A 12,000-nucleotide genomic window follows, 5' to 3' on the forward strand; every position below is an offset into this window, starting at 1 on the left:
GTGGGGGCGAGAGGAAAGGGGGAAGGAAGGTGATGGAAGAGACGTGACTTTGGGTAGTGAACGCACAATATACAGATGACATGGAATCATATACCTGGAACCCATGTAATTTTATTAACCAATTTCACCATTCAATAAGTAAAAAAAAAAAAAAGTCCCTTTGCAGGAAGCTCCAGACCATGGCTCTGGGCGGAGAGTGGCTGCTGCCTTCACCCACCTGTGCCTCCTCCAGCCCCGGGCCCTCCCTCCGCCCGCCCTGCTCACTGGGGTGAGGCACGGTGTCTGCCGGGCAGGGGCAGGCCGTGGCGGCTTGGCGGGGAGGGCTGGAGCTGAGCGCCCGGTGCAGGCTTGCAGGCGGACCAGGAGGAGGAAGCCTGCAGCAGCAGGGGGTCCAGTGAGACACCGGTCTGAGCGAGATAACCCCATCCCAGCGCTGAGTCTCCTTAGTCACCGGGAGGATGCGGCTCCCCGGGGACAGACAGGAGCGTCTCAGTAACAGGTGCTCGGCTGTGACCCAGGTATCCCGGGGTCAGTGACCAGGAGGTGGACGTGGATTCGATGATAAACTGAGAGGCAGGTGGCCACTGCCCGGCCCGCAGGGCTGCGGGGTGAGTGTCCGGGCGGACGGATGCCTGGCCTGGCGCCCGCTCCCAGGCTGTGCTCTAGGCCGCGGCCCCCGGAACCTGAGCCGGTGCCCGGCCCGTGGGGCGATGCTTCCGGAGGGAAGGCCCTCCCGGGGGAGGCGCGGCGGCCCCAGGGAGGTCTCCGGCCCCGGCCGCCCTCCCGGGCTGAGCGCCTCGGAGGATTAGGCTGATCCGCTTAGAGCCGCCGCCGCGCCCGCCGGCCGCCCTCGTGGGCACCCGGAGACCCGGACCTTTCCGCCCAGCACGAGGCGGGCAGACATCCGTCCGGAGGCACCCAGCGCCGGTTCGTGCGGCTCGGGCTCCCGCCCCTGCGGCCCTCGGCCCCGCCCCGATCTGCGGCGCGGCCCCCGCCTCCGGCCCCCGCCTCCGGGCCGCGCGGGTGGCGGGCGGGCTCCTCGCGGTGAGGCCGCGCCAGCTCCGCGCACCTGCCGGCCGCCCCACCCGCGTCCGTGTGTCCGGGCCGCCGGTCTGTCCGTCCCCGCGGCGGCCGGAGCGCGTCACCGCCGTGCGGGCGGGAGGCGGCGGGGCGGGGCGGCGCGAGCGGGCGGCGGCGGGAGGCGCGGCGGGCGGCGGGCGGCGGGCGCGGGAGCGGCATGCGGCTCCTCGCGCTGCCCATCGCGGGCTGAGACGCCGCAGTCCGCGGGCAGCGCGGCGGCGGAGCGGAGGCCAGCGAGCGGGACGGACCGCGGGCAGCGCCGGGGCCGCGCCATGGGCCGCGCCGGGGCCGGGGGCCCGGGCCGGGGGCCGCCGCTGCTGCTCCTGGCGGCCGCGCTGGTGCTGGCCGGGGCCGCGCCGGGTAGGTACCGCTGCCCGGACCCGGGGCTCGTCCTCCGGGAGCCGGGACCCGGCCTCGGCCTGGGCGCAGCAGGTCCCCGAGCGGGAGGCCGGGGGCGGGGCAGCGCCTGGCCTGCAGCCGCGCGGGGCCGGGGCCGGGGCCGGGGACGGGGTGCGAGAGGTGCGTCCCGGGAGGCCGGAGGGTGGGTGCGGCCCCACCGGGTGTGCGGGCCTCGGTGCCGGCTGCGGAGGGGCGGGGGGCGGCCCTGAGGCTGAGACTTAGCGCCGGACTTAGAGGTGAAAGGGGTGCGGGAGGGTGCGAGTTCAGAGCGGGGCCTGGGGGCGGGGGGTAGGGGGGTGAGGAGGGGACCCTGAGGGTGCGAGTTTGGGGGTGGCCCTGGGGTGGGCGGGGCCCTGTGGTGTGCATTGGGGTGGGGCCTGGGTGGGCGGGGCACTGGAGGTGTGCATCTGGGCGGGGCCTGGAGAAGTGGGCGGGGCCTCGGGCGGGCCGGGCTCTGAAGGTGCAAGCTCAGGATGGGGCCTTGAGGATGCGCTTGGGCGTGGCCTAGGGTGGGCGTGGCCTGGGTGTGAACTCGGGGCGGGGTCTGGAGTGGGCGGGGCCTGACGTGAGCTCAGGGCGGGTCTGGGTGGGCGGGGCCTGGGTGTGAGTTAGGGGCGGGGTCTGGGTGTGAGTTAGGGGCGGGGTCTGGGGTGGGCGGGGCCTGGGTGTGAGTTCGGGGCGGGGCCTGGGTGTGAGTTCGGGGCGGGTCTGGGGTGGGCGGGGCCTGGGTGTGAGTTCGGGGCGGGGCCTGGGTGTGAGCTCAGGGCGGGGTCTGGGGTGTGAACTCGGGGCAAGATCCATTCCTGGGCAGCCTTGGGGGGGCCTGGCCAGCCTGCGTGTCCTGTGGGCGCGGGGCCTGGCCGGGAAGCCTGGCGGGATGTGCGCCGGGGGCGGGGCGGGCAGGGCTCACAGGTGAGGCCTCGCGTGGGGCCGGAGGACAGCCGGGCGGGGCGGGACGGGGCCTAAAGGCGGGTCCCTGACGCCGCCTCTGCCCGCAGCGCGCGAGGTGGGCAGCGCCGTGGCCGTGGACGTGGACGAGCCCGCACCGACCACCCCCGCGTGGGAGCCGCGAGCCAACGCCACGCGGGCGCCGGCGGGCCCGCCCGGAGCCGGGGCGGCGGAGGCCTGGACGGCGGAGGCCGCGGGGGGCCCCGGGGCGGGCCCGGAGGACGCGCTGGAGGCCTCGGCCGTGACGGGCACCGCCTGGGAGGCCGACGGCCCGGGCCTGGGCGCGGGGCCCGCGGAGGCGGGCAGCGGGGACACGCAGGCCCCGCCCGCCACGCCCCGGCCCCCGGCCCCGGCTCCGGGCTCGGCCCCCGGGAGGCCATCCCTGCCGCCCGCCCCCGCTGAGGCCCCGGGCCCCGGCCCCGCGGAGGACCCGGCCGAGGACCCGGCGGAGGAGTGGCTGGGCCTGGGCGGCGGCTCCCCGGAGCCCGCGGGGCCGGAGCCCACGTCCCCGCCGCGGGGCCCCCCGGAGCGCCGCCCGGGGCCCGCGGTCCTGGACATGGAAGACCTGGAGGGGCCGGACGGCGAGGGGCCGGCGGAGCGCCGCCCGGAGGCGGACCCGGAGCCGGAGCCGGAGCCGGAGCCGGACTTCGCGGCCGAGACGCCCTCCTGGAGCCTGCTGGACCTCTACGACGACTTCACCCCCTTCGACGAGTCCGACTTCTACCCGACCACGTCCTTCTACGACGACCTGGACGAGGACGGGGACGGGGACGGGGAGGAGGAGGGCGGGGACGCGGAGGGTGCGGACCTGGGCGGCCGGACCCGCCCGGCGCCCAGCACGAAGCCCGGCCCCGGCCCCGGGCCGCCCCCCGGCTGGTGGCACGCCGTCCCCCCGCGCCCCCCGGGCCCGGCCCCCGGCGGCGGCATCGCCCTCCGGCCGCGCCCGGGGGAGCCGGCCCGGGACCCGCCCGCCGGCGAGAACGGCACCGCCTGCCGCAGCGGCTTCGTGCGGCACAACAGCTCCTGCCGCTCCGTGTGCGACCTGCTGCCCAGCTACTGCCACAACGGCGGCCAGTGCTACCAGGTGGAGGGCATCGGCGCCCTCTGCAGGTGAGGGGGTGAGGGGGCCCTCTGCAGGTGAGGGGCCCTGCAGGTGAGGGGCCCTGCAGGTGAGGGGGCCCTGCAGGTGAGGGGGGGCCTGCAGGTGAGGGGGTGAGGGGGCCCTCTGCAGGTGAGGGGGGGCCGGCGGGAGCCCAGGAGCTGGGTTGAGCTCTGGGTGTGTGTGTGAGGGGGCCCAGCCCAGGCCCAGGCCCAGCCCAGGCCCAGCCTCCGGGAAGAGCTGTCCGGCCTGAGCAACGCCCGCGGCCCCGTCCCCGAGGGAGGCTCCTCAGGATGAGGCTTGTGTTTCCTCTAAGGTAGGGGTGTCGAACTCAATCAGAGAAGGGGCCAAAATCTAAAATCCAGCCTAAATCAAGGGCCGAATGGTTTACTGAACAGTCATAAACTGACAATGTCATAAACTGACAGCGGAGTGCAGTGATGACAGCGCGGTGCGGGCCACATTGCAAGGCCTGGCGGGCTGGATTTGGCCCGCGGGCCTTGTGTTTGACACATGTGCTCTAAGGGCTGTGCCCTGACCCAGCCACTGACCCTGCAGGCAAAAGGGCCCTGGCCCATGTGGCCCAGTGGATAGAGCATCGGCCTGTGGACCAAAGGGTCCCGGGTTCAATTTGGGTCAAGGGCACAGGCCTGGGTTACGGGCTCGATTCCCAGGAGGGGGCATACGGGAGGCAGCCGATCGATGGTTCTCTACCATCCTGGATGTTTCTATCTTTCTCTCCCTCTTCCTTCCTCTCTGAAACCAATAAATATACATTTAAATGGAGGCAGAGAAGGGGAGGGTTTCGGAGTGGGGCCTTTGCTGGCTTGAGGAGTTTTTGGGGAGTTTTGTCTACCCCAGCAAAGAGAGACCACTGCAGACCACGCCTCTGAGCCACCTGTGGGGCCGAGTCGGGGGGAGGTGGGGTCCCATCAGAAGGAGGCCCTTCTCACTGGGCCAGACCAGCCAGGGAGCAGCCAGCTGAGAGGCCTCCCCGGGTGGCAGAGGGGGCGGGGTTTGACTGGGAACACACACACACACACACACACACACACCCCGTCCAGAGAAGACAGAGCCGGTGCTGTGAGGACGTGGCCTGCAGCACCCGGTGCCTCTGGGGTTCTGGTCCCGCCCTCCCCGGAGGGGAGCCTGCGAGGGAGCCGGGCCGGCGGACGACCCTGAGCCTCCGATGTGGCTGGCGAGCCGCCTCTGCCGCTCCAGGCCGTGCCGGCAGAGCCTCGGGCTCCGGGAGACCGTTTCAGGGTCCTGGCCAGGGTGTTTCCACAGGAGGGTGTCCTTTTAAAAATACCTCTTATCGCCGAAGCCGGTGTGGCTCCGTGGACAGAGCCTCGGCCTGCGGACTGAAAGGTCCCGGGTTCGATTCCGGTCAAGGGCATGTACCTTGGTTGCGGGCACATCCCCAGTAGGGGGTGTGCAGGAGGCAGCTGATTGATGATTCTCTCTCATCGATATTTCTAACTATGTCCCTCTCTCTTCCTCTCTGTGAAAAAATCAATAAAATATATATTTTTTAAAAATAATAAAATAAATAAAATAAAAATAATACATCTTATTGATTTCCAAGAGGAAGGGAGAGGGAGAGGGAGAGGGAGAGAAACATCAGTGGTGAGAGAGAATCATTGATGGGCTGCCTTCTACACGCCACCCCACCCCCAAACTAGGGATCGAACCCGCAACCAGGTCATGTGCCCTGACCAGAATCAAACCCGGGACCCTTCAGTCCGCAGGCCGGCGCTCTATCCACTGAGCCGCCCCGGCCAGGGCCTGGGTGCCCTTTTGAGAGTCATTCCCAGCGCGTCTCTCCGTGGTCTCCTTGGAGGCGGGTGAGGAATGCAGATCCCGTAGGTCTCGGCGCTCTGGCAGGAGAGTGGCAGGTAGAAAGCGTGGATGTTGTGCCGTTGGCTCTAAACCTTGGCGTCCGGTTCCTTCCCGAGAAGGTGTTTCCCGCACGTGGTCATGGCGCTCGGGTCGTCTCGGGAGGGTGTGTCCACACCGTTCTGAGCGGAGTTACCAGCCACGGCCAGAGGAGCAGCTGTGACCACGGAACAATGGTGGCCCGGCCGTGTGGCTCCGTGGCTGAGCGTCGACCTAGGAACCAGGAGGTCATAGCTGGATTCCCGGGTTGAGGGCTCGATCCCAGGCCTAAAGGAGGCAGCTGATCCATGATTCTCTCTCATCATGGACGCTTCTCTCTCTCCCTTCCTCTCTTTGAAATGGATAAAAATATATTTAAAACAAACAAAAAAAGGAAAGAGAACGGTGGCCAGGCTGTGTGGCTGGCTGAGGGCCACAGGAACGGGAGCACCTTGGGGTCTGCTCCTCGGAGGTCACTGGGGAGACCACAGCGATGGATCTAGCCGGGCGGTGGGGGTCTCTGTGCAAAACCGCGGCCCCGGCACCCCTGGAGCTCTCGGGGCTCCCTGGTCCCTTCCCGGGCCGGTGTGGCGGTGTGGCCACGGCTCCCTCCCGGGGTCCTCCCTCCGAAGGGTCACGGCCACCAGGGCCCCTGGCTGAGCCCCCTCGCCGCTGCGCACGCGGCCGGCTGAGGCGGGAGCGAGCGGTTTTGCATTCCGCGCACAGGAGGCTGCTGAGCCGCAGCTGCAGACCCGCCTTTGTCTCTGCTCCGCCTGCGGAGGCCGGCGGCAGGCGGGCGGCGGGCCTTCTCCCAGCGCGGCTAGCACCACGGCCTCCTGCCCCGGGTCGGGTCGGTCGGCAGGGAGGGAAGGAACCCCCGTTAGCTGTGCCCCCACCCCGCTCCCTCTGGGTGTGGCACTGCCAGTCCTCCTCACTGCTCACCGGAGCCTCCGTCCTCCCTGCTTTGCCTGCCTCTGTCTCCTTCCCCATCTTGCCTCTTTGAAGCAGCCTGGTTCCCATGGAAACGGCAATGTCATTGGGAGAGTCGGAGCCTGGGAATGTCCCCAAGGGCAGGGGAAAGTCACTCCACAAAAGAGGAGCCCCCAGGGCGGTTCTCACGCTCTCCTGGCGGTTCTCACGGTGACAGGGCGGCGGGTTCGGGGGCGAGCGTCGGGGGCAGAGAGGAGAGAAAGATGCCCTCGTCTGTCTGCCCGTCAGGGTCTGCTTCGCCCCAGGAGCCAGACGGGGCTGCAGAGCTGGGCGGGTCCTATGACTTTGTGGCCCAGGATCCCATGCATCTCGCGTTTCTCCTTCTTTCACCCGGACCCGGGGCGGGCGGCTGCTGAGCGGGCCCAGCGGGGTGGGGGGCGGGGGTGGGGGTGGGGAGGCCAAGCTCCCTTTGCTCCTGACCCTCACAGTCAGCGAACGGCCAGTCCCTTCAGTGTCTCGGGCCCTGGTCCCCTTGGTGCCATGGCAGCCTGACCCTCAGCCCGGGTGGTGATGGGCGGCCGGAATGTCAGCCGTGAGGTCAGCCCAGCTCCCGGGCGGGCGGGCGGCCGGTCCCGGGACCCAGGGGGAGGAAGTGCCGTCGGAGGCCAGGCCTCGCCCTGGCAGGGCCCCGCCCACCCCCGGTCTCCCCCGCTGGCTGCTGCAGGTGCAACACCCAGGACTACATCTGGCACAAGGGCACGCGCTGCGAGTCCGTCATCACCGACTTCCAGGTGATGTGCGTGGCCGTGGGCGCGGCCGCCCTGGTGCTGCTCCTGCTCTTCATGATGACCGTGTTCTTCGCCAAGAAGCTCTACCTGCTCCGCACCGAGAACACCAAGCTGCGCCGGACCCAGTGAGTGCGCGCCCGCCCGCCCGCCGCCGCCCCGCCACGCGGCCAGCGGCCACCCTCCTCCTGACCCACATGCTCTCCGCAGGGTTCCGGTGCATGTGCGTGTGTGTGTGTGTGTGTGTGTGTGTGCGTGTGCGTGTGTGTGCGCGCGTGTGCGTGTGTGTGTGTGTGTGTGTGTGTTTAAGAGATTTGATTTCTGAGAGGAAGAGAGAAGGGGACAGAGATAGAAACATCAATGATGAGGGAGAATCATATATATATTTTTTTATTGATTTTTTTACAGAGAGGAAGTGAGAGGGATAGAGAGTTAGAAACATCGATGAGAGAGAATCATCGATCAGCTGCCTCTTGCACACCCCCCACTGGGGACGTGCCCACAACCAAGGTACATGCCCTTGACCGGAATCAAATATGGGACCCCTCAGTCGGCAGGCCGACGCTCTATCCCCTGAGCCAAACGGGTTTTGGCTTGTGTGTGTTTTTATATATATTTTTATTGATTTCAGAGAAGAAGGGAGAGGGAGAGAGAGAGAAGCATCAATGATGAGAGAGAAAGAATCAGGGATTGGCTGCCTCCTGCACATCTCCCACTAGAGATGAGCCGGCAACCCAGGCCTGTGCCCTGACCAGGAATCAAGCCCTGACCTCCCGGTTCACAGGTCGATGCTCACCCCTGAGCCATGCGGCTGGGCCCCAGTTGTGTTTCCACACCAAAGACCCTCCGGGCATCACCATTCCCTCACAGAAAGTGCCGGAATCCGGCAGAGGCTGCGCCGTGCGCTCTGCCGCCGAACAGCCCATTTGTCCCCCACCCATCCCCCCAGAGGCTGCTCAGTTAGAGCATCAGCCTGCGGACCCAAGGGTCCCAGGTTCGATTCCCGGTCAGGGCACAGGCCCGGGTTGTGGGCTTAATCCCCAGTGTGGGGCGTGCAGGAGGCAGCCCATCCATGATTCTCTCCTCACGGATGTTTCTCTCTCCCTCCCCCTCCCTTCCCTCTGAAGCCAATAGGAACATATTTGAAAAGTAAAGATTAACAGCGGCAGGCTTCTCACTCGGTGGCACGCAAACAGCCGGGCGTCTGTCCCCGCCGAGGTGCCGCCCAGGGCCCTGAGCTTCCTCTGCGTTTGCCCCGTCACTCCCTCACGTGCGCCTCCTCTCTCTGTCACTCCAGCAAATTCCGGACCCCGTCCGAGCTCCACAATGACAACTTCTCCCTGTCCACCATCGCCGAGGGCTCGCACCCGAACGTAAGGACCCGCCCGCCTCCGCCCGCACCCCCACCTGCCCCCCGCCCCCCGCCTCTCGCTCCCCTGACCTCCCTCAGGCCTCCCTCCCCGTGTGTGCTCAGCCTGCTGGGCCTGCGAGTGTCTCAGTGTGCAGAGCCCCCCTCAGCTCCCGGGTCCCCAGGGGGCGGCCGGGACGGGGTCAGGGGGTGGGGGGAGCCGTGGGCGAAGGCTCACGGAGAGCGGGGAGCTCGGACGGAGCCGCGGCCGGAGGAGACCAGGACCACAAAGCCCGGCTCGAGAGGCCAGCACTGCGCGTCCACGGAGCTCCCACGCTGCACCGCCCCCCACAGCTGCCACGGCGCTCGGGAATGGCCGCACTGCCATGCGGGGCACAGACCCAGGCCGCTGTCCCGGGTTCTAGTCTGGGGAGGGGGCAGCTCGGGGGGGAGAGAATGAGGGATGAGTCCTTCTTCACCAGCCCTGAGAAGAAGAGGCTGGGGGCGCACGGAGGGGAGAGGAACGGAGTTAATGGAGGTGACGGTGGAGGAGGAACGGGCTCCAGGAGGTGGGCCGCACCAAGAGACTCCCAGGTTCGAGGCTGGCATCAGAGCCAAGGAGAGGGCGGCCCAAGGATGCAGCCCCTGAGGGCAACGGGGCTGCTCCTCCTGGGGGCTCCACCCCCTCGCCCGGCCCCTTGCCTGGCGGGCCCCCTGTCCTGGTCCAGCCTTCCTTCCCACCCACCCCCAGCGGGGGGCCTGCGGCAGGCAGCCGGTCCCTGATTCTCTCTCATCATTGATGTTCCTCTCTCCTTCTCCCTTCCCCTCTTACATCAGTACAAACAGATCTTTTTACAAAGGAAGAGAGAACAGTGTTTGCGAGCCTGTCTCCAGCCAAGGTCCCTCGGTCCCTCTCCCGCCTTCCGTCTCCGCCCTGCCCCACCCTCACCTCTGTGCCTCTTGCAGGACGACCCCAGCGCCCCCCACAAGATCCAGGAGGTCCTCAAGTCCTGCCTGAAGGAGGAGGAGCCCTTCCTGGCCCAGAACTCCCTGTCGCCCAAGCTGGAGGGCGGCCGCGGGGACCCAGCCGAGCTGGAGGCCAACTGCCTGCAGAACAACCTGACCTGATGGGGCGGGGCAGGGCGGGGCGGGAGGGGGCGGGCGGCCCGGAGAGGCCACGGTCGCCCTCGGTAGCTGTGCGTCCAGCTTTTCCTTTTCTGTCTCATGGCATGCTTCGTCTGTGTTGTCCGGGAGGGAGACCGTGGGCCGCGAGCCGAGCAGAGCCGCGTCCGTGGGGGTGTCTGTGCGTCTGTCCGTCCATTGCTTCTGCCGCTGTGGTTTCTAAGCCTCCGCTGTCATCCAGCTGACTTTTTCTTTTTGTACTCGGGTCCACCTTTTTTTGAAATACCAGTAAACACAACAACCGTTCTTGAAATAAAACTTTTTAAAAAGCCGTCCTCCTGGCATCCCGTGTCCGCTCCCTCCCCGTCCTCGTCCGTCCGAGTTGGATTCTCGTCCCCCAGGGGGCGGGCGTGTCTGCAGACGTGCGAGTCCCAGAGACGGTGTCAGAGGCGTCTGCTCGCGCTTTGGCACTGACCCCACAGGCCTGGAGCCGGAACGGTGGGACAGCCCCTCTGCGTTCTGGAGGCGGCAGGCCCACTGTCCAGGTGCCGGCAGGCTGGTCTCTGGCAAGGCCTCTCCTGCTTGCAAAGAGCCATCTTCTCTCTGTGACCTCGTGCAGCATTTTCTCCGTGCATGAGAGACAGACAGAAAGACAGAGAGAGGGAGAGGGACGGAAGGAGACAGAGAGAGAGAGATCTGTGTTTCTCTTCCGATAAGGACACAGCCCTGTTGGGTTAAGTGATGACCTCACTTACCCCACGGCCTGTCTCCCCACCATCACGTTGGGGTTAGGGCTTCAGCACACAGCTCGGGGCACACCGACTCGGCCAGTTTGGTCTGTAGCTCCGACTACCCAGCTCTCTCTCGGCTCAGGTCAGTGCTTCGTCCTACTCACCAGGCCTGCCAGTTCCATCCCCAGCCAGGGCGTATCCAAGATCAACCAATGTCCCTCCCGCAGCCCGTCTGTCCCTCGCCGAGGAAGCAGAGCAACACATCGATGTTTCTCTCCCTCTCCCTTTCCTTCTCTGTAAAACCAAGGAAGTACCCCGACTGGTGTGGCTCAGTGATTGAACGTTGACCTATGAGCCAGGAGGTCACCGTTCCATTCCTGGTCAGGACACACGCCATGGTCCTCGGTTTGATCCAGGAGGCAGCCGACCAGTGACTCTCGTCAGTGATGTCTCTGTGTCTCCCTCTCACTTCCTCTCTGAAATCAATAGAAATATTTTAAAATGAAATGAACGAAGGCAGGAGGAGGCAGACTCCTCGTTCCTGCTTTCTTAGCTATTCATTCAGCGTGCACACGGCCAGGGCCGTGCTGGGCCAGGCCCTCCAGCTGGATGAGACAGGACAGTCACGCTCCAGGGACAGGTTGCGGGAGGGACGGACGGGCTGCGGGAGGGACAGCTGACACAGGCCTCTGTGTGCCTCTAGACACCTTCCTGGTGGCCCTACTGGTGCTGCGGCCCTGTCTACTCTCTGCTGTGGACCCAGGGCTGTGTGTAGAGTGCTGGGTCCGGCCTGTGTGTGTGCTGGCTGCGTGCGTGATAGCCATGTGTGTGCTGGCCGTGTGCCTGATGGTCGTGTGGGTGAGGGCCGTGTGCGTGACGGCCGTGTGTGTGACGGCCGTGTGCGTGACGGCCGTGTGCGTGAGGGCCGTGTGGGTGACGGCCGTGTGGATGATGGCCGTGTGCGTGAGGGCGGTGTGCGTGCTGGCCGTGTGCGTGACGGCCGTGTGCGTGAGGGCCATGTGGGTGATGGCTGTGTCCGTGAGGGCGGTGTGCGTGCTGGCCGTGTGCGTGCTGGCTGCGTGCGTGAGGGCCGTGTGGGTGACGGCCGTGTGGCTGATGGCCGTGTGCGTGACGGCCGTGTGCGTGCTGGCCCTGTGCGTGCTGGTCATGTGCGTGAGGGCAGTGTGCGTGAGGGCGGTGTGCGTGCTGGCTGTGTGCATGAGGGCGGTGTGCGTGCTGGCCGTGTGTGTGAGGGCGGTGTGCGTGCTGGCCGTGTGCGTGCTGGTCGTGTGCGTGAGGGCAGTGTGCGTGAGGGCGGTGTGCGTGCTGGCCGTGTGCATGAGGGCGGTGGGGAGGGAGTGGCAGGGCTCTGCTGGGGACGTCCTGTTCTCTCTGCAGCGGGGACAGACCGGCTTTCCCGGGGAGGCCCCTCCGGCCTCGCCCCAGGAGCCACCCCGCGGGTCGCGCTGAGGCGCGTGGGGATCCCCGGGCCGGCCGCGGCCTGGCTCGCTCCATGCCTCGTCTTCCCCACAGGAGAGTTAGGACACGCAGAGCAGAGCCGGCTCGGCTCCTCCAGCACAGGCCGGAGGGACCGGACTGGGGGACGGGACATGCCGCTCATGAGTGGGCGGCCGCTGCCAGGAGTCTGCCCGGAGCAGGAGCCGATGCGCTGCAATCGGATCT

At 67.3% G+C, this 12,000-nt stretch overlaps 1 protein-coding gene across 1 annotated transcript; it reads left to right on the forward strand.

Annotated features, from left to right (window-relative positions):
• Positions 1-1,025: 1,025 nt before the first annotated feature.
• CSPG5 (chondroitin sulfate proteoglycan 5) lies at positions 1,026-9,921 on the forward strand. The gene is made up of 5 exons (XM_084901663.1): positions 1,026-1,440; positions 2,478-3,537; positions 7,056-7,244; positions 8,414-8,489; positions 9,431-9,921. Exons 1-5 carry the CDS (start codon positions 1,353-1,355, stop codon positions 9,590-9,592), a joined length of 1,575 nt encoding a protein of 524 aa, XP_084757789.1. The 5' UTR covers positions 1,026-1,352; the 3' UTR covers positions 9,593-9,921.
• Positions 9,922-12,000: the final 2,079 nt, after the last annotated feature.

Source organism: Pipistrellus hanaki (genome assembly GCF_964339955.1).
Source record: "Pipistrellus hanaki genome assembly, chromosome: 13".
Lineage (NCBI taxonomy): Eukaryota > Metazoa > Chordata > Mammalia > Chiroptera > Vespertilionidae > Pipistrellus > Pipistrellus hanaki.

Coding starts and splice junctions, on each gene's coding strand:
- CSPG5 (XM_084901663.1), top strand. CDS start 1,353: ATGGGCCGCGCCGGGGCCGGGGGCCCGGGCCGGGGGCCGCCGCTGCTG. Junction 7,245..8,413: donor ACCAAGCTGCGCCGGACCCA/GTGAGTGCGCGC, acceptor CTGTCACTCCAG/CAAATTCCGGACCCCGTCCG. Junction 8,490..9,430: donor CCGAGGGCTCGCACCCGAAC/GTAAGGACCCGC, acceptor TGCCTCTTGCAG/GACGACCCCAGCGCCCCCCA.